Source organism: Hydra viridissima, unplaced genomic scaffold, assembly GCF_058129835.1.
Source record: "Hydra viridissima isolate aposymbiotic clone 2 unplaced genomic scaffold, HvirCarnegie_v1 scaffold_10, whole genome shotgun sequence".
NCBI lineage: Eukaryota > Metazoa > Cnidaria > Hydrozoa > Anthoathecata > Hydridae > Hydra > Hydra viridissima.
In genome coordinates, this window is record NW_028324309.1 from 5,115,145 (window position 1) to 5,141,719 (window position 26,575).

Genomic DNA, 26,575 nt, shown 5'->3' on the forward strand with positions numbered 1-26,575 from the left:
AATGATAGTTTGAGTAAGCTTTTTTATGAGTTTTAACCATAATGCTTGCTATGTTTTTAAGGCATTAATGTCTACTTGCAAGTGGATATTAAAAAGTCATTATCTGAATGTGATCCGACATCTGAAGTTGTTGATCAGAGCATTCCAGACGCTGGTATACTTTTACATGTGTCTTTATTGGTGTCAGGCTTTCGTACTGAATTTCCTTCAAAATTTTCTGCTGATCTTTCCGCAATGATGAAGTGTATTTCTAAAGGAACAACAGTTGAGTTGCCAAGTTTTCTGTTTCCCGGAGGTTCGCGACTTCCATTTAAAATTGAAGAAATTGACATTGATTCAGGTAAACTTTTTTTGCTTGCCAAATGTATATGACCCCATGATTTTTCTTATTTTAATTTGTTAATTTTAAAATAACTAAAATGAAGTTGTTGTATTACAATTGTGATTTGATATTTTAGTTTTTATGTCTTTTTGATTGTTATTTGATTTCTTGTCTGAAGAGTATTTACCTTGTAGACAAAAGATACTTTTATTCATGTTTTAGAAGCTCATACTTTTCGAGTCTCTGTTATATACTCAGATACTATAAATCTCTTCGGTCCTTTAAGCATTTCAAATCCTTCTATAACTGTTTCTAAAGAGGGGTCGGACAGTCCTTGGGTTTTTGAAGGTCATTCTGAAGTCAATGTAAGCATTTTTTTTTTTTGAACTTTGATTAATGTGAATATGCATAACTTTTCTGTTAGAAGAGAAGTTGTTTCCTAGGTAAATTTTTCTAATGTCATTTCTGCTACTTCTTTCTATTCACACTTTCCACTGTGACTTTTTAACAGTTTGGTCCTGACATCAGCGGAAGTGTCGATTTATCTTTTGACACAGAAAAGAACTTGAAAGTCACTATCAAAGTTGCATTTATTGACATAGAATCCTTTGCAAGAGCTTTTGGTGCTGATCCATTTGCAGATAACAATGGTATCAAAGAGTATTTGAATGTGGGCATAAAAGATTTTTATGTGGAAATAGCAACTACCTTCCAGAAGGCAGAAAGCACCGAAGTAACGTAAGCAATTCAGTAATTTTACACAGTAAATTTATTTCTTTTACACATCTTTAAGAAAAGCTACTACAATGAGAAAAGTTGCTGCAATCTTTATGTTAGATGTTTTTGTTTGTTCCAACCCATAACTGCAAATGCAGATGGTATACTAGAGAGTTGCTAAGTATTCATGAGAAGAATGGTATTTATTTAATTTTCATTTCTTGCTTTGTCATAACTATACTTCAGGCTAAAACATTGTAGTTTCACTATTTTTAAATAGTTCCAGGGGACTAAATCTGAAAATTGTTTGATTAAACCCTGCTTAACAAGCAAAGTAAGAATCACCTTTTTCCTTGATATCAAAGGTTTCTTCATAATGCAATGAGAGTGAGTCTAAAAACAAGACCTTCTGTTTGTTGTGGGCCTTCATCTACAAACTTATGGATGTCTTTTTAAGTATCTGAAGGCTTTTGATGATGATAAGCTCCAAAGGAAGTTTACCATTTTTAGTTTGTGACATATTAGACAGTTCTGCTTAGAATTTTTGTTCCTCTGTAACACACACTAGACTCATAACTTTCATAACACATAGACACATAACTCTCTTTGAGTGTCTTGGCATATCAAAAAATTAAGATCTTAAGCTTTATTTAGAAGAGTTAGTTAAGAGTCACCAATATCAGCAATATTATCTTTACCGCCCAATATCATGAGAACACTATAATATCCTTGCAGAAAGTAAGTTTATCTTTTACATCAGAAAAAGTATCGAGTCCTTCATTTCACTTGCAGTAAAATGTAATTATCTCTGATACTTTTGAAAAAAGTCCCTAGTCACTAAATTTTTCTTGATGGAAATTCATTACCATGATGGAGGCAAAAAATCTTTATCACTGTTATTTACACAAGTTTCTGTTTCTACAGTGTTATATTTGTTTGGTTCAGTAAAAAAAACATTTAAAATGGCTATGGAAAGAATCAGGCATGTTATCTAGCCACTTAAACTCATCTTATGTGTAGCAAACATGATCAAATTGGGTTTTTTGATCTTCTAATTGACAATATTTTTTAGTTTTTGAAGTCAAGAAAAAAATACAAATGATCAGTAAGTTGGCTAAAACTTGATTTCTCAAACAATTCTCAAATAATTTCCCAATTCATTTATTGCAAAGAAATGTAAAAATGAAAGTTTCATAACTTAGTTATGATTTAGAGTAATTGTTTCAAGTCAAAACAGCTACAAGCAAAAGCCATTATGAAGAAGCCATTAGAATGAGCCATGCTTTAAAATGAAACTTATTCTGCATGTTAATCAAATCATATCACTCTTATTTACATCTGCACGGTGTGTAAAGGTCAATTATTGTGATCTGTACTCTACATTAGGCTTACTCTGTTGGTGGAAAAGAAAGAACTCCTCAAGAAAAATGAATAATTTAGCATTCAGCAACCAAAATTTCTTTTAAATAGTTCAAACATTGTGTACACTGATGGGCATTGGCCTATGTAATATTTTACCTTTGATTGTTATGTAGGATTTCTGGTACTCCAGTCATAAATTCATTGCCGACAGTAACTTTGGCTGGTTACATCTGGACTCCTGATGACCCAACTATGCCAAAAAATACAAAAGGAATTGCTTTTGGTTTAATTATTCAAAAGCAGAATTTAGATGTTGTTTTCAAGAAACTATTGGGAATAGATATGACTGCTGCATGGTTAAATGATGCATCTATAGGTATGTAGTTAGTATTTCTTTCATACTTTCTCAGGTTATGAAATAGATGTCAGGATTTTGTAAGAGTAAAGCTTGTATCTGTTCACTCTTTCCCTCCTCACTCAACCCAACCATCAGTGGGAGCAACGGATGTTTTTGGTAAAAAAAATTTTTTAAATTTGCTAGAGTTTATCAACTATTCTATCAAGTATTTTCTAATCTACCATAACAGTCTGAACAAGTCAGTCTCAGAATGTTCTATTGTAGTTTTTTTATGATTGTTGCAAAAATTTATAACTTGAATTCATGAAAGTTTATTATTACAATATTTCTAAAATGCTTTAATATTTACTTTCAATCAGTTCCATTAATTTTTTTGGTTATTCATTTTATTGAAACTGTAAGCAAGCACTAAATCTTAACTGTAAGTTAAATTAAATTAACAAAATAAAATTGTACTGATCAATTTAAAAAGTTTCATAAAATTAACTTAAAAAATGCATTTCAAAAACCTCCTTGTCTTTTTTTTCCTATTGTTTTATTTTTCCTGATAGAAGGGTTTGGAAAAAGTGTCAGATTTTTCAAAAACTACTTATAGCTCCAATAATATTTTGAAACTGAGTTTAGCAAAATAGTTGTTTCAGTTAAGATTCTTCTAACTGGCTTATTAGTTAACTGGAACTGTTCTTGGTCAAAAAGGAGGCAACTACACAGCATACTCAAAGATTGGTCAAAAATATGTGGCCTAATAACCCTCTAATTCACCCTTTACATTTTGAAAAGAATGTTTGTTCTTATTTTTATATTGTTGCAATAGTATGCTGTGTAGTTGCCTGGTTGATAGGTCCCATCATTTGTTATACCATTCAAGGTCCCATCATTTGTTATACCATTCAAGGTTTCATTCATGTTAATCCCCGCATGAAACAGTTTATTGGTTGCACTATGTACAAGAGATAAATCTTATACTCCATCAAAACAGTAATTAAAAACATGTTTAATCTCATTTGTGAATTAAGGTGAAAAAGGATTTTTGGTTTAGGAAAAGGTAGCAATGCTCATAAAATTCTTTTTGAGTTATTAAGTATCTTTCTGTATTGTTGTAACAAACTATTTCTATAAGTTTAATGATTTTGTGCAAATTTTACAGTTTTGTTGGTAAGCAATGCACATAAGAACTACTGTACAAATCCTAAAAACAAAGATCGTAAAGAATGTCAAGAAGATGCTGAAGAGGCTGATGGGACAAACACAACAGAAACTGAAGGTTCAAGCAATAAGATTAGAAAAAGGTATAGTTATGTTTATATTTTTTTATGGGTTACATTCTAAAAGTGGCATTTGTTTTGAAAAAGGTTTTTTGCCAGAAAATATTATTTACACTGGAAAAGACTTTAGTGACAAGTAGTTTTACTGCCCAAATTAATCATATTTCTGGCAATGGAAGCTAAATGTGAAGAAATTATTTTGCTCCATACAGAAATGTATATTAAAAAAAAACGTGAATAAAACAGTCAAAGATTGTTAAAACATTTTACAAGCTTTTAGCTTTTATTTATTAAAATGTTCAAAAAACATTTTTATTTTTGGATCTCAGTTGATAATTTAAATGCATTATTTTTGTGGGTAAGGTCTATATATAGTGTACCTGAAAATGTTTTTCTTTTTCTTGACATTTTTACATACCTAGGTATGTCATTAAAATGAATGTGAAAGCACTAAAAAAACTTTTATCATTTTAGTTAATTTTTTTTTAACATGAAAAGTAACTTTAAGATGAAACAAAAGTAAAAGCTCTTCATAATTAAACAGTGTTGGATTGTGTGGCCTCATTATAATAGTAATTTAAAATGGTCTTCATTTAAGAACATGTAAAATAATCTGGCTCTTAAGTCAATTTTTGTGCAATTTTATTCAACTATACAATTCAAATTGTGATGAAGTTTTTTAAGTTGTGTTTGGTGTTTCATAAGTTGAACTTTTCATAAGATAATTTCTTTACTAAGTTCAAGAAAATTAAATTTTTGCTAATAAATTTTTTTTTTTTTTTTTGTGAATCTTTTTTTTTATGTAAAAGGTCCAGTCCTTTCGAAAAGAATTTTAAGAAAACTCAATTAGTTCGATCAAACATTGAAACTTTGCAGGAAGAAACTAATGAAGTAGAAGCAGCTGAAGGCAACGTGACAAAAGTGACAACGCAAAAAACTCATTTTGAGGCAATCTCTGAGCTAAGTGATATTGAAATAAAAAAAGGTTTGGATTTTTTGTTGGTTTAAATTTTACTGAAATGATTGATGGCAGTATTGCTCAGTCAGTGTTAGTCCTCTATTTATCAACTCACAAATGTTACACTTTTAAATGTCAAACTTCTAATTCTAATTCTAAACAAAATTCTAATAGTTTGCAGTTGAAAGACTGAAACTGTTTAAAGAGTGCTCCTGACTTTTCTATTCCTCATGTTTGTTAAGAACTGCAGCAATTTGTGTCAAAACCTGAATACTTTGATTTAGAAATATATATATTTTTTTAATTTGAAATAATTGATTTTTAGGGTTAGTTATACGTGCAACACTTCCATTGCCAGCCGACTGCCTCAAAGATGCTATCTGTGAGTTCCTCAAAGAAAAGATTGGTGAAGATGCCAAGTTGGTTCTTGAGGGCCAATTCAGTAAACTTTTGATATATTCTTAAATTTTAATAAAGGAAATAATATTGACTCAAAGGAAAACTAAGTTTATTTGTAGTCTTTTAGTTGCAGACAATTGTGCAATTTGGCATTTTAAAAAATGCAAGTTGGAACACAATGCATTTTTTTGTTTGTTTTTTTGTATTTTTATTTGAACAATATCTTTAGCAACTCAATCTGTAAAGATAACTGCTAGCCTGGAGGTAAACATAGAGTTATCAGCAAATGTTGCGCTTAAGGAACTATCACTTTCAATAGAAATAGGAGCTAAAAACAAAATTGAAATAAAATGTCAGTTTCATATTAAAGAACCAACTTTAGTTATTGCAGGCAAGTAGTCTTATTTTTTTCCTTTTGTTTTTGATATACACTGGAACAAAACAATAAAAATGTGTCATAAAATTCAGGTTCTATTGGAATTGATCTAAGTGGAAAACTTGAAATAGGTGGTACAGTATCAGGCATGATAGAGAAACCATTTAACATAGAATGGCTTGCTATTGGAAATCTACTATTAAAAATTGGATTGGACTTAAAGACTGCATTGCCCTCAATAGGTAAATCAGTTTCATAAGTATCTTAAAGATTTAGAATCTAGACTGTACTTTTTGGATTAAAGTCTTAGTATAAAATGTTTTGCTTGATAGTTGTTGATTTTTTCAAAGTTTCTTACTGTCAGAGCAAGTTAACAAAGAAAATCCCTTTTTAGTTAATGTTATAGATGTTTTAATAAATTTGTTTTGATATTTTTTAGAAAAGTTTTGCAAAACATTTTGAAATAGTGAGCTCTATTATTCTCTTCATAAAGCTTTAAAAGACTTGTTTAATGATTGAGTGGAAACCTTAGTTTACATGTAACACTTTAAGTGCTGATTTTTCTCCTTCCACAATATCAGTATGAAGTTATGACACTATTGCTTTATAGGTTGTTAATTTTTTTGTGATCTTATTGCTACAGAGTTTTACAAATTTTAAACAATGGTTGTGTATGATATATATTAGTTAACATTATTTGCATGAAACGTTTGACAGATTACATTTTTATGAGGTGTTATCTAACCACACAGCATCTTCTATTTTGGCCCAATCTTTGTAATAACAACATAGAGTTCTCTCTAATTAGGTGAAGAGAAAGAATATTATTATTTATGCATAATTTCCTAAAGCAGGCTTAGCACAGTTTCACATAGCTATTTTTGAGTCATAAAGGAATTTTAAAATGCACACAAAAAGCAAGAAACTTTTTTGTTTTTGTTATGATACAAATATTTTCAATAGGTTGTTTTTTTATCACTTCAGAAATTGGGGCAGCAATTTATATTGGACGTGCCCAAGCAGAAGGGCAACCTAACAATCGATTTCAATTTGAAGGGTATCTGGGGCTAGATCCAACAGATCCATCAAACAATTATTTTTATGCTCGGAGCTTTGGCAAAGATTTGACAATAGAAAATATTCTCAAGCAACTAGGTTTCAATACAGACTATCTTCCTAAACTAGTCAGGGAAAGTGGTTTTTACGGAGAACTAATGATTTCTTTAAACCTCGGACTAAGTAGTATGTTTTTAAGTTTTTTCATTGCATTCTTTAAATTCAATATTTCATGAGATATCTTTTTAGTACCTTGAACTTAATACTGTGAATAATAACTGTAAAACAACTTAAACTAGAGATTGATTATTAAAATTCAGTGTTTGTAAGGTTAATTACTAAACTGCTTTCACGTTTAGAAAAAGAAATTCCAGAGTTTGGAATAGTTATACCGGCTGGATTTGCATTTAAAGGAAAATTGAATATTTTAAGCTACTCAATAGAATGTGAAGTAAAGTTTGACTTTAAAGCTGGTACTTTCTATATAGATGCAAACTTTGATCCAATCAATGACTGGGGATATGGTTTGTAAACTTAATTTATACATTTGGATGTGTTTGGTTTTATACATGTTTCTTTGTGTATACATGTTTATATTCATATATATATATATATATATATATATATATATATATATATATATATATATATATATATATATATATATATATTAGATAGATAAAATGATAGATAGATAGTAAAATGTATGGATAAATCTGTTGGTATATATAAAATAATGTATTAGTTATCTGAAATTTAAACAGAAGTTGTGTCAGTTTTTGGGCTGATAAAACTAAATTTGAAAACACTTTTTAGGTTTAATTAAGGTTTATCGCTCAGCAGAAGACCATGCTCAAGGACCAAAGTTTACTCTAAATCTAGATTTGAACACCAGAGTTTTTGATCTATACATTGAAGGACTTATTAGCATTCTTGGGATACAACAGTATCTAAAAATTGAAATAACTAGTGAAAAGTTTTTATTTGTTATAACTGGTGATATATGGGGAGTTCTTAGAGCACAACTGAGTGTAGAAGCTAAATATAGTGGTAATAGCTTGGAAACTTTTGCTGTAAGTCAACCATGCATTTATTTATTTCTTTAAATATTTGCTTATGCACAAAGCTTTTCAAAGATTAATTTGTTTTACTGTAGGAAAAAAAAGGTAGTTATTTCTTTGCTGTACTTTACATGTTATTTTATTTTGCTTTAAGTTCAAAGGGTGTTTGCAGTTTGATCTGCGGCAGATAACTGAATCAATTAAAAGGTCTTTATCAAGTGCAAAAGAAAAAGCTGCAGCTGTATTTGCTAAGGCTCGAGCACAGGTTGATAAATCAAAAGCTGCTGTTACAAAAGCATTTGATAAAGTGCGTGGTTGGAAAAATGGTAAAGTTTAAACCCAGACCTTTTTTTATTTTGATAAGTTTCATATTATTTTGCATGACCTTATGGAGCTTAAAGCAACATTCTATTGTTTCTTTAAGATATTGAACAATATAAGGAAAGATTGAGAAAAAGATCAAAGGAACTTGAGGAACAGAAAAATGCAATGAGTAACAGCTGTTCTGATGAATGTGGTGAAGGTATTTTATTTTTCTTTGCATAGATTTCTCATTATCTAAGTGGTAGTGCATTTGATTTGTGAGATATTTAATGTGTATTTTAAACAAACAAAAAAATGTTATTCTCAACTTTATTAGCTTCAGTTTATCAGTCAAACTCAAGTTTCACTTAATTTCTTTAGTTTGCATTCCATTCTTTGGATGGAAATCTGAATGTTTTTCAGTATTGGGTGTTTGGTTTGGCTGTCTCACATGGGATAATTGTAAATGGAAGTTATAATATAATTAATAATATAATTTGCATTGCTGGGTGTGAGATCCGTAAAGGATTTTCAAAGTTTGTTGCATAGGCAGAACAACTTGGAATAAAAGTAGTTTTAAATATTCTCTAACACATTTTTAGCATGTTTTTTAAGTTTTTTTTTTTGTGCAATTGTAGGTAAGCATTTTTTCTGGAACGTAAGATTTTAACATAAGATTAGAATGTAAGAGCTGTAAGATCTTTGTGAATTATATTTCAATTTTTAGAGCAGTTGACTTCTTTAGGAACTTCACATTTTTCAGTATTCATCTATTACTTTACATTTCCTAAGCATACATTAAGGTGACCCAAAAAGTGTTTTTTCTCCATTTTCACATTGTATTGTATTTTGACCTTTTATTTTCTCTATTTTTACTTTGAATATGTTGTTTCATTTTTTAGCATTATTATTATAAAACAGCAAAGAGTTGTTCATTTTTGTGAGCATAGAATGGTTGCTTAAAATGCTCCAATTTTTTTTCCAATCTTGAGAGTTACAGTTTGTCACAACAAAGTCATATGTCATATCTCACCAGTAACAGTTCTTCTAAGTTTGTCTAAAAATTTACATCTGAAAATTGTTCATGTTTATAACTGTTGTAAATTGTTCGTGTTGATTGATTTTTTCACATTGTGTATGCAGCCAGTGCCGATTTGCTACTGTTGGAGACCCACTTTTAGTGATCTTCAATCACTAGAAGTGGGTTGCCAATTCAGGTCTAGCATACCAAAAACGATGGTCAACTTTTTTCAGTATAGCATCTGCCACATCTTTCTACACACATTTGCGCATTCATAAAAATTTAATAAAAGATAGTAATTCATACTAATACTGTTACACATGAACTAATTTGGTTAGATTATATTTTTATAAATCTGACATCAGTTGTATTGAAGGTTCAGAAGTATCATTTATGAGTTTTGGTGTGTTAATATGGCTTGTTCTGGATATATACAGGTGAATCTTTCCTTAATTCTGAATCACTTATGAAGAGTTTTGTTTCCTGACATAATAGTTTTAAAATGCATGAAGATGAACTCTGGGATTTTGGTTGAGTTGCATAAGCTCAACAAGTGCTTCTCCAGCACCTTGTTGGAGACCAGTACAAGAAGAGTTTGCTCAGCTCCACCATACAAGTGATGGTCAACTTTTTTTAAATATAGCATCTGTCACAACTTTCTACATACATTTTTACATTCAAAAAGTACCATTATTTTGGTATAATACATAAGTTTAGCTATCTTTCTGGCATGTTAGAGCACTTTTGGGAGTTGAAAATATCATTCTTTCTGACTAGGTGCACCTAAAGTAAAAACTCATAGGTCAATTAGTTTTTGGTAATCTCTTGGTTTGTACAATCTTTTGCTGGTTACAAACAATTCAAAAAACAGGCCTGCAAAAATTAACTAATGAACGTAATCTCATGCAAAAATCAGTATTTTTTTACTCGCTTTTTTTACTTTATATTTTTTTATAATCAGTATTGTTTTGTGCACCCATGTTGCTGGTGGTTGTATTAAAGCAGAGCCCTTGTATCACTGCTACCAATATGGTAAACTTTCTGTTTCAAAGATATATTCAACCTAAGCCTGATGTTTCAGGCTTAGGTTGATTATATCTTTGTGATATCAGGACTCTAGTGTGCACTTTCATGGTCTTACTCCTGTGTAATCAGATCATTTTATATTATCCATCAAATAATATCATAATATCCATCAAATAATATCATCACTGACTGAATGTAATTATTATGGAAAATAGTTTTAAAGGTAAATGATAGAAAGTAGTGATGCACTTGATAAGTTCAACTACTATTTTACTAATCATTCATCAATAAACTACTATATAGTATTGTCAGTCATACAGTGGGCTACTTCTTTACAACCATGTATTTTATTATCAACATATGAATAGCTCAATATCTCTAATGTTCTGATTTAACTTGTAGGATACAGTCAATTGCAGCTTCACTTGAGTTGTTAATCAACTTAAACCAAGTCAAATAAAGAAAATATAGTAGTTTCAAATTTTTTTTCTTTAAAATGACATTCATTTGTTGTAGACAACAAATTATGGGATATTAAATAAGATGCACAGAGACTATTGAATGTAAATTGTACTAAATATAGATTTTAGAATGCTTTAAAATGATGAATTGTATTTATGCATTAATTGCTTCTTGTGGACCACAGTAAGTAACTTTGAATGCATTGAGCAACCTCTAGATCTATGCCGATTTCAAATGAAATTTGCTTGTTTACTCAATAATGCAACACAAGTTTAACAAATTCCAATCCAAATGGTTCTAAGTAATAAAACTTTTCATCGTTTCTATGTTAGGCACCCCAATGTAAATGCATATTTTTTAGATTATGCTTGGACTATCAGAAATTGGCGAATCGCTTCTGGATGCAGCCTTACATTTTGAAAAAATTGCACAAGCTGTATTAGATGCTGCCAACAAAGTTCTCGATTTTGCAGAAAAAGCAACAAAAGGTGATGTTCTATTTTGATTGGGTTGTTAGCATTATAATTTCATGAAAAGTTTTAACAATATGATGAAAGATTGAATTAGGATTTTATGCTTAACATTATAAGAAGATTGATATTCTGCAAAATTATTTTATGGAATTGCAATATGAAGTTGGAATAAAATAATTTTAAATGTATGAGCGTTTTCTTTTGTTTTAAAAGACAATTTATTTCACTAGAAGTTGTGTAAAATCTATTATGCTTTTATTGGTCTTAGCATTAATTGATTTACCTGGAATTCTTCTTGATGCTGCTGCATCTTTTATTACCATTCACCAATTTTGTGTTTATGGAGTGGTAGATCCAAAAGTACAAGCTTGCCTGGGAATGAATTATGATGTCAGTATATTTTCAAAAAACTATAAATTTAATGGTAAGCTTTTCAATGCTAATCTGAGCACATAATGCAGATACACATAACAGAACATATAGTATATGTATGTAATGATAAAGGTTAGCATTTTAAGAGGACTTTAATCAGACACTTTTTCTTTATTGGAATATGGTTATTACTTTATATATTTATCTGAATAATATAGATATTTTTAAAGTAGGTAATTACACTTGTTTAAAAATAATTTTTTGTTATTTTTTTTTGTCAATAGGATAGATAAGATAAATACATAACATATATTAGATAGATTAGATAGATTAGATGGATTGGATAGATTAGATAGATAAGATATATAATATAAGATAAGATAAGAATAAAGATAGAAAGATAAAAAGATGTTAGATATGAAAACCCATATCAAAAACTATAAAGAATCTTGTCTTTTTAAGGAACAATTTGTCTGAGTTTAAACTTCTATGATTCATTGGGCTTAAGTGCAGCAAAGAAACATGTTCCAGAGATAGAAGACTTGGACAGCAATACAGCAACCATCAATGCTGAAGTTGCAGAATTAGATGTGTCCACAGGAAATGTAACTTTTTTCTATTCAATAAACTAATGCTATAGACATTCTCATAAAAAAAAGTTTGAAAAATATAATTTATTTCAAAATTCTACCTGGTGGAAAAAGTCTTTTTTTAAAGAAATTATAAAATCAAATATTTAGCAGTTTTATTAGAAAAGTAGTAAACTAAAATAAATCAAACTAGTTTTATAAAGACATTCAAATAATATTGTAATAATAAAACTTGATAAGCAATACTCAGTTAATGGTGGTAAATAAAATTACTCTGGCTTAAGTTATTAGGTAAAGGTAGTAGACTGTGAGATTTTTTTTTGTTCTAATATAAAACTTGTATTTGTTTTAACTTATTTTTGCTTTAGATTGATAAAGAATCTTCGCGTGTTCAAGGTGAAGTATCTTCAAAAACAACATCCAGCATTGAAAAACGAGCTACTGTACCAACTGAAGAAGAGTTGTACTTTCACAAACTTGCTTATGATCCTTTTCCACGTGTAAACCTTCGTAGCCAAGAGACAATTAATTTTTTGAAAAATGCAACACCTTGGGAATATCATAAGTTTGAGGAATTTGAAGTATACAATCAAGACGCAAAAAGGCGTTCAACAGCTGCTGGTGCTTCTAAGCATGAAAAAATTCCTAATGAAGGTAAGCAGTGTTCATTTATATCCCTTTTGTTTATTTTATATAGCTTTTATTATTTATAAGACTTTTTTATAAGATTTATTAGTTTATTTTGTAAGATTTAAAAAAAAAAGTACTGTGATTTACCAATCAAAATGCTTTGATAAAAACTTTGTGATTGAGCTTTTGTCATATGTTTTGACAGAATCCCACAGTACATGCGAGCAGCAAAATAATGTTCTTTCAAGATACCAAACAATGGCAGATGGTTTTCACTCAGCCCTAAAGTACATAAATAGCGCTAAAGAAGCATATTTAAGTCAAAAGAAGTCTTATTTAAATCATGTAAACTTCATAGATGACTGGATACATAAAAGCTGTAAGCGTTTTGTATTTTTAAAATAGATTTCTATTTGCCATTGGTGCATAATTGTTAGTTGGTGAAAACATTCTTTTCCAAAGTTTTACTTTTGAAAGGTACAACTCTTAAAGTAAAATATTGGTATCAATGTTTATACTTAGTTGGTCAAATGTACGTTTATGAAGGAATTAGTTACTTATTAAAAATCTAAAGTCAACTCACAGCTAGTAGAGGTGGTGGTACCTCAACTATGAAATTTTTTACATTAGATAAAGTAGAAAGTTTTTTTAAGGTTTTGTTTTTTTTTGTTAATATTATTTTTTTTCTTTAATATTGATTTCGAAAGTTATATATTTACTTGAAACTCCCTAATTTTCTGATCTCTGCTGTTTTCCAATATAGTTCTTGTTATTTTACTATATGCTGCCATTTCTTGTGATGTTTCACAAACTTTTCAATTGAAAAATGAAATAATTTCCGAATCTGCAGACCTTCAAGAGGTTCCCTTTTTTTGTTCTAATATAAAACTTTTATTTGTTTCAAAGTGTGCATTAATGCTTTTAAATTGATCTGATCTGGAACTGATAAGATAATGGTGATGTCCTAAAACTGCTCTATTAGTAGGTGGCTAACAAGGTGGCAGTTCTAAAATTTGCGATTTATATAGATAAAATGGTTTTCTAGCTCCGGTTTTAATATAAAATTAAGGATTGGTGTTTTTTGTTTGCTAGCTTTCTCTAAATCCTTAAACAGTGCTGGAGGTTTCGAGACTTTTGAGTCTTTAGTCTACTTTATGTTGGTGTGCAGAAAATTATAATCTATAAATACAATTGTTATAAAATCGTCGACGCTGATAAATAAGAGTGATAACAAATGCGTATTTTGATCTCAAAGTTCATTTATTAGCCTAATATTAATTGTTAATTTATATAAATTGTTAATTTAATGTCAATCTAAAATCTCTATCTATTGTAAAGATAGTCTCTGTTTATTATGAAAAATCTCGTGATTAAACGCTATTCTCTTAATTATGAGCATGTATTTATCTTGATTTCAGCGCTTCATAATATGACTTTAGAAGAACGACAAGATATTTACTATTGGAGAGATAGAGCGGAAAAATGTATGCGCTTTTCTTTTTACTGATCTTGTGCTAATGAACGGTATACATTCGGTATACAAAATTAGGGTATAAGTTTATACAAGGCTCTATACATTCTGGTTACCCACCTTTAGATGCGAAGAGTTATGTGGAAAAAGCTGAACGCATTTTCAAGGAGCAAAAGCGCGACAACATTTATCATTTTCGTCAATTGTTTAACGACATCGTTGAAAAAGAGCGTGGTGTAAAGTTGCCGCAATATATTAAATATTTACATTCTCTTGCAGTAAATGCTAGCAGAAAGTCCGAAATAGATCGGGGTATTACAACTGATTCGAGTTCATGGAATCATCTACAAAAGGTTGATTGTTTATCATGCTTTTGGTTTTATCAGTCTTTATGTTTGAGCGTTTCCAATTGTTTTATTTTTATTTTCTTTTATGCTACAACTTCTCTACGTATGTATGCATGCATGTATGTATGTATGTATGTATGTATGTATGTATGTATGTATGTATGTATGTATGTATGTATGTATGTATGTATGTATTTAAGTCATTGATCTCTATAATAACTGGATAGCGCAACTCCGAGCAAAACTTCTTATTTTTTGACGCCAAAATCGCCATATTGGAAAGCCCCAAAAATTTTAATCCCGTAAGCTTTAAGTTCTGTTTTTCGGCTTATCGCTTTATCGCACATATCAGATTTCATTGTTCTGGGGCTTTCCAATCTGGCGATTTTGGCGTGAATTTTGATATTAGAGATGCGCTATCCAGTTATTATAGAGATCAGTGATGTAAGTACGTACGTACGTACGTATGTATGTATGTATGTATGTATGTATGTATGTATGTATGTATGTATGTATGTATGTATGTATGTATGTATGTATGGTCGCTTTTCACGTGGAGTTGTAGAAATTTCCAACTTGCCTTCTCTGTATCATTATATTTTATTTTGTTTCTATTATTTTTGTGTGTTATATTTGGGTAATTTTCTCTCGTTCGAAAGAGAGTAGAATAGAGTAGTTTAACAAAGTTTGTTTTACGTTTTTTTCTTTGATTTGTCTTCTTTTCGTCACGTTTGTTTATTTTCTTAAAAACCATATCTTAGTTATTTTTTTTTTATTGCATTTTAGATGTTACTGGTTCTTACCACTAGTGAACGCATCCAACCACGCGAGTTAGCACAACAAATTAGCAACGTCAACAAAATGCTGACCACCATTAAAAGATCCAGCGTACCATGCGCTGCGTAACAGGATTTTCTCACCGCTTTGATAGATTCTGTTGATGCGGCTTCGTAAGAATAAAATAATTTTTTACTGAAGATAAAGTTTTGTCATGGAAAGTAAATATTTTATATTGAAATAAGTGCGTTATTGTTTTGCGGCATTAAAATTTAGACTTAAATGTTTGATATTCTATTAGGGATGAAAATGTTGATATTAACGTTTCAAAGTAATGTCACCAAACCGATGCAATAAAAATGGATAAAAATATCGGAACGATATTAAAGAAATAAAGTTAACGTAAAAAGATATTTTGTGAAGATATTTGAATCTTAGCTTTGTATGAAATTAAATATTTACTATTTAATTTCATACAAAGCTAAGATTCAAATAAAGCTACTATTAGTTATTTGCATCTAAATATTACCCCCTTAGAGGAATAAAAAAACCCACCCTTTTTTAAGCATTCAAAAAACTGATTATACAGCAATTAACGGGGGATGCGTTAATCGTAACTCAAATTTGCCTATTTAAGAAAAAACCAAAAATTAAAACGTAGATTAAAAACAACAATTCAAACGTAGGGGAAAACCTTAATGAATGGGACAGTTTTTGCAAAATGCTTTTTAAACGTAGATTAAATTGTTTAATATATATATTTAAATATGTTTGATAACCACCGACTCTTGCTCAATGATATAATAAAACAAAAATATTGGATTTGCATTTGGCTATTGGTAAAAAGAGAGTTTTATTGGAGCATGACATTTGTCCCATTCATTAAGTATGTCTCATTGAATGGGACAAACATAAAAGAATTAAAAATAAAGCTATTTAATTCAATCATTTTTCAAATTAGTTTATTAATTGTAAATGTATTTATATAGATACATACATAAAGACCACACAAAAAATATTTTTAACTTTAAACGTTTTAACTCTAATTAAATTTCAATAAAAGTAGAACTTTCTCATTTTAGAATATTACATTTAGTTATTTTTATTTAAGTAAAATATTGCAGTACAAAAGTCTGTAAATAATACTCATTACCCATGGGGATAAAAGTAAGGGACTGCAGCATTCTTCTGCTGAGCTGTAAATAATACTTTATTAAATTCATTCAATAGGTAGTACTTTGTCTCATTCAATATGCGCATCACTTTATCCAAAAATGATTAGTCACACCAAAAACACCATTAATTAAGCTTGAATGTTTTACTCACTGCTGTACTGGAGACTGCAATCTATTTAAGCATGGAATTTTATTTTCCGTAACTTCAAAAATTGCGGCAATATCAATTCCTTAGCATGTGGTGAATTTTTGTTACATAACAGCTTTTGTTATATGGTGAGATTGAGATTTAAAAAACTTAACCTCGAAAATTAGACTTCGGACTCTTTAGTATACAGATTTATTTATTTCACTTTCGTTTTCTATTACTTTCATGTCTAGTTTTAAAAATTCTTGAAAGGTTGATTTATTTTCACGCAAGGAACGCCCCTCTTTCGACAGTTTGTCTTAACAATATCAACATTCAACTAAATTGAGCAGCTAATACTGAGTTTGTTTCACCTTCTTAAAACTTATTTGTGACTTTCGTTGAAACCTAAAGTGGATCGGTTTCTTTCTCTTTTTAGTCATCTGCGTGACGTACAATGAAGCACATAATTATATTAAAGATGATTTTGCAAGCGTTAGCGGTAGATTTATTCCGATTGAGAGCCTCGATATTCAAGAATAAGACGCCCTATCCGCACGGAATACTGACAATCTTTTGCAAGGTAGAGAAATATTTTTTTAAATTATCTCAATACAAAAACGTTTTTATTTCTCAAATTAATTTTAAAGTTAAAACTCATGAGAAGAAAATTAGCTTTTAGTTTTAGAGACTGCAGAGATGTTATTTACTTAAATACCCAATTATCTTCGCTTTACATTTCCACAAAAAAACTTATTTTAACTTGAGCTTTGTTTATTTCCATTCAACTAATATTCCTTTAAAATGCAAAATGGCGGATCACGATTATTCAGTTGCAGGTGTTAAACAATATATTTATGATTGGACAATTAAGAAAGGTTTTAGCTTTAAAAAGTATAAACCATTTCTGAAATATGCTTGAAACAGCATAGATCATCTTCTACTAAGTTTAAACCATTTTTTTAATGCTTGCAAATAATCACAGGCTTTTTTAGCTAGCAGCAGCATAAAACATTCTTAAAATATGCTAAGAGTTTTTTATTTTTTAATATATATTAACATTTTGAAAATTATCGGGTTTTTGGTTTTGAGTTTATTTTAAGATAAGCTTTTACAGATTTGTTACATATAACATTATGTATAAATGCTACAAGTTTTATCATTAAAATCTATTTTGAATTAAAAATTTAGCCATAACCTGTGCTGGTTGATTGTGGCACATTTGACATCTATTTAACTCTTTTCTTTTAGATGGAAAGTTGCACTAAGTAAGCGCTTTTCATAAGCCTCAAGCTCTATCAATAGATGAAGTAAAGAAGCTTGCTTTCAGAGATATGCATGATTCTAATCATGGAGCTTATGTTGGTCTTGATAACACCAGAATTAAGCTAAAAAGTACTCTTTAATGCCTAAATAAGAGTATTTAGTTTCTAATATTCCCAAATGGGCAAAAGGATTTGACAAAAGTCAACGCATAGAAAAATCAATTGTGAAAATAGGTCAATCGATTGCGGAAATTTTTAGGTGTAGACCTTATTGGTTTCCTTTCTCTTACAACTCAAAGTAACAAATATATTTAATTGTTAGTGACCTTTAGAGTAGGTATATTGAAGCTTTTTCAATACCAGAAAGTCTGCTTTTGTTGCTTCTAAGTGTACTACTACTTTATTTTATCTATTTAGCTTCCAAAAAAGATTCGTTCAGACCAAGGTAGAAAGTTTGTAAATGTTTTCTACCTTAAATACTTACCATTTAATAAGCTCTCCTTATCATCCGCAAATAATTGGACAAGATGAGAGAACTAATCAGATCATTAAGAGAGCTCTATCAAAAGTAGCAAATAAAACCATCGACAATTAGCATATATTACTAGAATCATTCTTTTTTAGTCTCCACATATGTGTACAATCTACTAAATTCAAACCCTTTTTTTCTAATGTTTGGCAACGAAGCGCAACTTTTTTCAACTTTAGCTCCTAATGATAATAATCCTAATTTTATTAGTAATAATATTGGCATTTGAAAAGGTAATGCAGTCCAAATTAAAGAAAGAATGGCTTCCCGTATTGCAGTTCATGTTATAGTGGATAATATTTGTTTTGCACAAAATAAACGCAAAAAGGCAATGATAAAAAATAATTAAAAGATCTCTAGTCATTATAAACACAGTAACTTTTTAGGAAGATGTTAAATTAATTTTAAGATTGATCGCAAAGGTAGTCTTATGGAGCATGATTGGCTGGGAACTTCTACAATTACCAACTGATGCTGTTGTGTCCCTTAATGGTAGAATTTGGAAGTCAGATGAAGTTTTTCCAACACGAATCCGTGTTAAGAAGAAAATCAAGACTTATTCTCTACAATTATTTTAAAAGAGCACAGTCATTGTCTGCAAATAACTAATTCAATTAATGTACATGAAGAACCCCCTGTGAGGAAAGTACCAGTTATTCTTCTATGACATTAAAATTACGTAAGAGAACACATGCGAAACATACATCTATACCCAGGTATGACTTAGGGAGAAAGAAAATAAATGTAAATGAAGTTAGAAATTCTTCCTCTTCTCCTAGCAATTATAATAATAAAAAAATATTAACTGTTGCATAAGAGAAGCCATTTAAAAATGTTTTAAAAAGTATTAAACCTGATTTTGAAATTATCATTAAAAAAGCTGGATGTAGAAGATTGCTAAAGTTTGTCATGCAGTTTCTGTTAACAGTAACTTTTATTTTAAATTGTCAACACATTCTAAAGATGAGACCTTAGACAAACCCATTCGGCTGGCTAGATGATATCTTGATTGATATTGTTCATAGTTTGCTTTCATTTCAGTTTCTTAAAATATCTTATTTTCGACGTTCATTTATTTTTAGTTCTTTTAATTGACAGATGATTTTATTGATTTAGGAAGTTATCTTTTTGTGCAAATGTCAGCAAATTACATTGGTTACTTCTAAGTAATGTATCCTCCAATATTGGGTTGCATTCAAAGTGGGTTGCATTCAAAGTGTGTTTAGACTATAATTCAATTTTCAATAGTTCACATAAAGATGATGAGCTCATCATAACAATAACAAGTACAGCTTCAATGCAGAAATATGCAGCTAAAATAAAAGACTTTGATTTGATAATAATAAGATTTTATTTTGAAGGAAAATGTGTAATAAGTTGTAAAATGACATTTAAATATTTGAATTTGAATTTTTTTAAGCATTTTTATACAGGGGATGTTAACGGTGCGTGTAAATTAAAGACAATATTGTCAAAAAGTTATATTGCATGTCTTTATTAAAATTACTAATCGTATTTACAACTTTTTATAATGAGTCATCAACTGGTATAAAGTCTTGTTCATGAGTTTTTTTTATATCTTATTAAATTTAAAATAAACTTTTGCATAAGAAATTTTCCTTTAGCTATTTGTGAAATAAGTTTAAATAAACATATAAGTATATATATATATATATATATATATATATATATATATATATATATATATATATATATATATATATATATATATATTTGACATCTTGAGCATCGGACCACTTTAATGTTCATAAAAAATTTTCCACCTTGATAGAAGCCATTGCTTCTTCGTAAGTTGGTAGTGTATAAACAGGAAGAGATAAGTGCCCTAAAAATAAATCAATTTAAATATTACCACGAAAATTTTTCAATTAGAAATTCTGGGCATATTTCAGTAAGATTAAAAACAAATACTCGATTATCTAAATTATAAACAAGTACTCGATTATCTTAATTAACAGTAAGAGTTACGCCCTAGAAAGTGTTTTATACAAAACTTTAAAATCTTTGAAAACCTTTTACAAGGTTTATTTTCGAGTTTTTTAAAAATTTTATGATTAATTTTTGAGCTTTATTTTATGGACCAAAAACAAAAGCGGATTATATTAATCAATCAAGCTAAATTGAGTTAAATATCTAATTCAATTAAGAAAAAGAAATTTTACAACACATTTTTAAAACATTTTTAGAATTTTCAAACTTTAAAAAGAATTTTCTAGAAAAAAAAAACTGAAATTTTTTTATTCTTCAGGTTAAATCTTGAAAATATTAGGAAGCCAAATCTTATTATGATCTTTACATTGTAATTTCCATTTAAATATCCATTTAAATGGATATTTTGAAAGAACAGTAACTCTACCCTAGTTGACTATCTTACAGAAAACTTATAAGTCTTGTAGGATGGCAATATTCTTATATTATTCTTTAGGATATCCTAAAGGATTCGTAAGATCGTAAGTAAAAACAGAAAAGTTGTTTTGTTACCCTAGTTGACTTATCTTACAGATCCTACAAGAATCCTATGGGTTGAGTTGCACAAGTCCCTGCAAGACCTATAAGCATCCTTTTGAAGGATCTTGTTAGGTTTAACGGAATTCTTACAGGATAAGGTAAGATCTAAAAGAATATTTTAAAAGATCTTGAAGGATCAAAATAGGATTCTCATAGGATGCTGTAGGCTATTTAGTTTTAGATTCGTAATAGGTAAGTTTAAGTTGGAATTAATATTTTCTTATTAAAATAAAATTTCATTCTATGTAAAATAAATTTTGCACATTAAAAACTAAATAAATAGTATAGCAGATATTGTTCTTTTTTAGTACATGTACTAAACATGTACATGTACCAAACAAAATGTAAACGTTTTTATAGATTAAACAGAATATACCTTGTTATAACAAATGAAAATGAAATTTTTATAACGAAATTGTTAAAAAAGCGCGTTTCTTAATTTCTCCTTTAATTATCTGAGTGAAGTTAAGAAACGCGCTTTTTTTTCATTTGTGAAAAAAAGTATATTTTACAGAATTAACATTACCCTAGTTGACTATCTTACAGAAAACTTATAAGTCTTGTAGGATGGCAATATTCTTATATTATCCTTTAGGATATCCTAAAGGATTCGTAAGATCGTAAGTAAAAACAGAAAAGTTGTTTTGTTAATGTTAATTCTGTAAAATATACTTTTTTTCACAAATGAAAAAAAAGCGCGTTTCTTAACTTCACTCAAATAATTAAAGGAGAAATTAAGAAACGCGCTTTTTTAACAATTTCGTTATAAAAATTCATTTTCATTTGTTATAACAAGGTATATCCTGTTTAAATCTATAAAAACGTTTACATTTTGTTTAGTACATGTACTAAAAAAAAAACAATATCTGCTATACTATTTATTTAGTTTTTAATATGTGCAAAATTTATTTTACACAGAATGAAATTTTATTTCAATAAGAAAATATTAATTCCAACTTAAACTTACCTATTACGAATCTAAAATTAAATAGCCTACAGCATCCTATGAGAATCCTATTTTGATCCTTCAAGATCTTTTAAAATATTCTTTTAGATCTTACCTTATCCTATAACAATTCTTTTAAATCCTACAAGATCCTTCAAAAGGATGCTTATAGGTCTTGCAGGGACTTGTGCAACTCAACCCATAGGATTCTTGTAGGATCTGTAAGATCAGTCAACTAGGGTAATAGACATTTTAATCTCCTAACCAACTTAATTGTGATGCATTAACGAATACGTTTGAGATATTTCAAACATATTCATTAATGCATCACAGCAAAAAGCTTTCATGATTTGGCATTTGAAACTGCTTGCAGTGTCATGTTAATATTCTTACGAAACTATTGGTTTAGCAAATATATTTAGTGATGTTTACTTTTTTTGAGAATAAGTTTTATTAACTCACTTTGTAGGAAACTTTTAAAGTTTTTTAACTTTATATCATTTGATGAAGAACTGCTATTGATTTTTGTTATCAATCTAATTTGTCCAAATATATATGGAATGAAATAGATTTATTAACTAGGTTTCGGATAAAAGAATCAGAAAAACAAGCATTTCGGATGAAAATTAGAATGTAACAACGAAACATTCCATCTAATATTTTGCTCTCAAATCTATTTTTAAGAAATTTAAAATGAGATTTTCATAAAAAATATCTTTGATTAAGTAATTGATCTGTTAAGCGTGAATTTAAAAAAATTTTGGATCGAATTATACAAGCATGTGTTGAGTTTGGTAAATCAAGAATTTACGGGAAAAACTTTCATCCTTTCATCAGAGTTAATTAATCAAGTAAAAAATGTTATAAACAAAATCATTAACAAAGTTATGAACAAAATATTGAAATTCCATCTACTTCAACTGCAAAATTAAAATTATAAAACTGTGAAACCGTTCTATAACTTATCTAAACGCCATAAAAGCATTATAATAATTATATAAAACCATTATAATGATTATAATTATGATAATGTATTAAATTGAACTAGAAAATAAAGGTTCAATCTGCTGCTAAAAAAAATGCTTCAAAAATTAGTAAAGAGCCCACCCTAAAGTCACCACATAAAACAGCAATTTGGTCTAAAAGCATTCTATTAAATAAGAACGTTCTCCCCTAAATAATATAAACAATAGACATTTTTCATTTCTTATGTCATTGACGACTATCACTAATAATCAAAAAGGAATTTGTAAATGAAGTTGCATTATTTGTGTAAATAAAAAAAAACCCCATCCAATCGAATGCATTACCATTTCCTTAAAAAAAATTCTTCATTCACAAAAAATGTCCTGTGTTTTATTTGCTTAAGTCATTTATACGTGATTTAGACTTTTCAGTATGCAAAGGCTGATTGAATAAAATTTTGAAATTACCATTAAGATTTAAGAAAAACCAAGGGTCGGTAGCGAAGTCAAAGTTCAGTCAGCTGAGTCAGCTAAAAGTTCAGCTGAGACATGCTCTAAGATACTTTTCTTTTTTTTTTTTTCTTTTCTTTTGTTTTGTTTTTTCTTTTTCTTTTGTATTCAATTATTTTACCTTTGAAGAAAATGTTATCATACACATAATAATTTTAGAGACATTAAATAATCTGAAAAAAAAAATCAAGTTGGATGTTAACTACTTTAAAAACACATTATTAAATATTCTTTTGGTTTGAAAGTTTGCAATATAAACATTCTTATGAAGTAATTTACTGATTTGTATTTTAGTTGTTTAAAAGTAGATTAAAAAATTCAATTTTTAATCGTAGATATTAGATTTTTATAGTAACTATTTTTTTAATTATTACAATTTTTATAAAGTTTTTGCAAATATCTAATTATCATGTTTTGAAGTATATTATATTTATCATAAACTTACATTCCTTTTGAGATATATTTTCAGGATTTGCAAACTGATAAATTGAAGTGAATCGGTTTTGATGAACACTTGGTGATAGATTTGCGCTGGAGAAAATCTGATTCGCATTTAGCCCTAAATTTGAGTTAATTCCATCTTCTGTTTGCTCGTTTGAGGTGTAAAAGAGTTGCATTCCAAGTTCACCAGGTTTGTTTCTGAAGTATACACATACATGACCCACTAAAAGTACAGTAGCTACCGGTAATAGAATTATTCCAGCAATCATTACACCAACACCCGTAATTTTTGCTCCGAGTGATATCAGCACAATACTCTCCATAACCAATATGATTTCAATGCAAAGTAAAAAAAGACAGCAGAGTTGTTTTGAAAACATTGTCAAAAAAATTAAATACTAAAGAGATTTAAAGATATATTCATCAACTTTTTAAAATAGCAAAAGAAATCAATGTCTGAGTATCAATACAGAAGAACATACTCTTGGGAAATTATACTGTAAATCCGTAATAGACATTGTAGAACCTTATTTTAACTTTTGTTTATAGTAACGCTTAAAACAATCATGTAAAAATTTAGTTAATATATTTTAATAGGACTGTCTTTAGGCAATATCGTATAACAAAATAAATCAAAAAAAAAAGTAACCTTTGTTTAAGGAAGTACTTAAAAATATAAGTTTTTAAAATAAAAAAAAAAAAAGCAGGAAACAGGAATCTGAAACAGTTTTCTTCTAAAAAGCAAAATCCTCGTCGCACAGGGATCAATTTTTTAGAGTTTAGGATCCCAAAAAATTTACTTTTTACAACGTGCTATCAAAAACATGATGCTTTAATTTGAAGTTGTTTATTTAATACGAAAATATTAATATCTAAGTTGTTTACTTGACACCAGAATATTTATATTGTGCGATTAGTAAGTCAATCGATATATTACTGCAAAAGTGTCTGCGGAAGAGACTGAAGCAATAAACATTTCCTTGTTGCTAATTTACTCCATGTCCTACATTATTTAATATTATCGGTGTAAAGACTTTATTGAAAAACATGGTTCTTATTAAAGAACAATTATCATGTTTCACATATCAATTATATCGCATTTACGCATAATACATTTATACAATCATACCGCACTTACATACATACCGTATTTCACTGGTTAATCATTATTACAAGCATTTCCCAGGTATTTTAGCGTTAGAGTGCCGCTTTCTACCAACTCTTCATTCAGAAATTGAAAGGTTCTGTTTCACGATGGAACGTCAAATTCACCAGTAGCACTCAATGGTCACTTAAATGTGACCTACTATAAAATGATCGTGGTGCTTCAGGCTATTAAGTTTGAAGCCCACCAGAGGAAAGCATTCAAGTTGCTTTCCCCTGGTTGGCTTGCTATTAAGAATGTAAGGTATAATCTTTAAATTACTCTGGCTTGTGTATAAAAGAAAATCTTTAAATCCGCAAAAGGCAGCATAAATTTGATCCACATAAAAGTCTTTGACATTTAACTCCCTCTTTTACATATTAAGCCACGCAGGCTTTCAGTACCTTGTTTCCATTTGTACAAAACTCAGTTCAGCTAAGTAGAAAGAAGGTGTTTTCGTTTAGCACCAGGATAAAACGAAGAATTGAGTGTAACAGAATTATATGCATGTAAGGCTTTAAGCCAAATCCTGAAGTTCCTGGATGACCGCGTCGTTAAATGCTAATATTAGCACCATACCATATGAATACCATATGGTATTCAGACTTTACTCGATGCATTTCACAATCTTGACTGCTGTATGTCATGGAAAATTTACTTCCTTCCTTGCCAATTATTTTTTCATCAAGATAATCAAGGCGCATTTAGTGAAGAAAATTATAAAAGATTTCACCAAAACATTACGGTGAAGGAAAAGTCCCGAATGTAAGTTGCCACCTATTAGCCGAATGTCATATGATGATAATACTCCAGACCAAGTGGGCAAGTCCTTTTCATGACACTTTAATGGATAATATTTAATTGAACTGTAACATTTATGAAGGATTGAATTGAAATGTAACAATGATGTGGGTTTATTACTATTAATTGTATTCGCATATTATTTGAGGCGGATGTGATGTAATCACTAAAAGCGGCCAGAGCAATTACCTTTATAAAGTACTTCAAATAAATAGTTTTTTTTGAAAAAAAGAAAAAAAAAAAAAAAAAAAAAAGATAAATATGCGTACCACTTAAGCTGAGAAAAGTAGAATAACAAACGTATAATAAGATCAATTTAGATAATTCCCATTAAACATAAAGTTCAAGACTGAACACTCACGTTCTACGTTAATATTTTCTAAAAAATAAATATTATATTTTACCTATTTTTTACTTGTTAAAGGTTTGCAAAATGAGCTGATAGATCCCAGGAAACAACACAGTATTTTAAAAGTACATAGTTAAAAACAAAGTTTACATGTATGTATGTATGTATGTATGTATGTATGTATGTATGTATGTATGTATGTATGTATGTATGTATGTATGTATGTATGTATGTATGTATGTATGTATGTATGTATGTATGTATGTATGTATGTATGTATGTATGTATGTATGTATGTATGTATGTATGTATGTATGTATGTATGTATGTATGTATGTATGTATGTATGTATGTATGTATGTATGTATGTATGTATGTATGTATGTATGTATGTATGTATGTATGTATGTATGTGTATTTATGTATGCACGTATGTAGTACATAATAT

At 29.0% G+C, this 26,575-nt stretch overlaps 1 protein-coding gene and 1 pseudogene across 3 annotated transcripts in view; one reads left to right on the forward strand and one right to left on the reverse strand.

The window, feature by feature from the left end:
- Positions 1 to 19,995, forward strand: part of LOC145193443 (uncharacterized) — a 28,488-nt pseudogene extending 8,493 nt beyond the window's left edge. The window contains exons 7-31 of the transcript XR_016456566.1: positions 62 to 340; positions 545 to 687; positions 834 to 1,060; positions 2,575 to 2,777; positions 3,907 to 4,048; positions 4,834 to 5,009; positions 5,308 to 5,424; positions 5,611 to 5,772; positions 5,850 to 5,999; positions 6,742 to 6,999; positions 7,173 to 7,337; positions 7,630 to 7,886; positions 8,029 to 8,200; positions 8,299 to 8,397; positions 8,559 to 8,747; positions 11,048 to 11,174; positions 11,428 to 11,583; positions 11,994 to 12,136; positions 12,490 to 12,775; positions 12,957 to 13,130; positions 14,170 to 14,235; positions 14,349 to 14,575; positions 15,356 to 15,519; positions 17,088 to 17,231; positions 19,559 to 19,995. The product of XR_016456566.1 is annotated as an uncharacterized LOC145193443 (transcript). The remainder of the gene's footprint in view (positions 1 to 61; positions 341 to 544; positions 688 to 833; positions 1,061 to 2,574; positions 2,778 to 3,906; positions 4,049 to 4,833; positions 5,010 to 5,307; positions 5,425 to 5,610; positions 5,773 to 5,849; positions 6,000 to 6,741; positions 7,000 to 7,172; positions 7,338 to 7,629; positions 7,887 to 8,028; positions 8,201 to 8,298; positions 8,398 to 8,558; positions 8,748 to 11,047; positions 11,175 to 11,427; positions 11,584 to 11,993; positions 12,137 to 12,489; positions 12,776 to 12,956; positions 13,131 to 14,169; positions 14,236 to 14,348; positions 14,576 to 15,355; positions 15,520 to 17,087; positions 17,232 to 19,558) is intronic.
- Positions 19,996 to 20,182: 187 nt separating this feature from the next.
- LOC149882753 (uncharacterized) lies at positions 20,183 to 24,321 on the reverse strand. Of its 2 annotated transcripts, none has more exons than XM_090100905.1 (2): positions 23,838 to 24,321; positions 20,183 to 20,288 (listed from the first exon to the last, which is right to left on the reverse strand). In XM_090100905.1, the coding sequence occupies exons 1-2, from the start codon at positions 24,211 to 24,213 to the stop codon at positions 20,209 to 20,211; spliced, it is 456 nt and encodes a 151-aa protein (XP_089957031.1). In that variant the 5' UTR covers positions 24,214 to 24,321; the 3' UTR covers positions 20,183 to 20,208. The 2 variants fall into 2 exon arrangements, 1 of the variants encoding a protein (XP_089957031.1); XR_016456562.1 differs by lacking the exon at positions 23,838 to 24,321 and adding an exon at positions 21,348 to 21,431 and having other exon boundaries at positions 20,184 to 20,288.
- Positions 24,322 to 26,575: the final 2,254 nt, after the last annotated feature.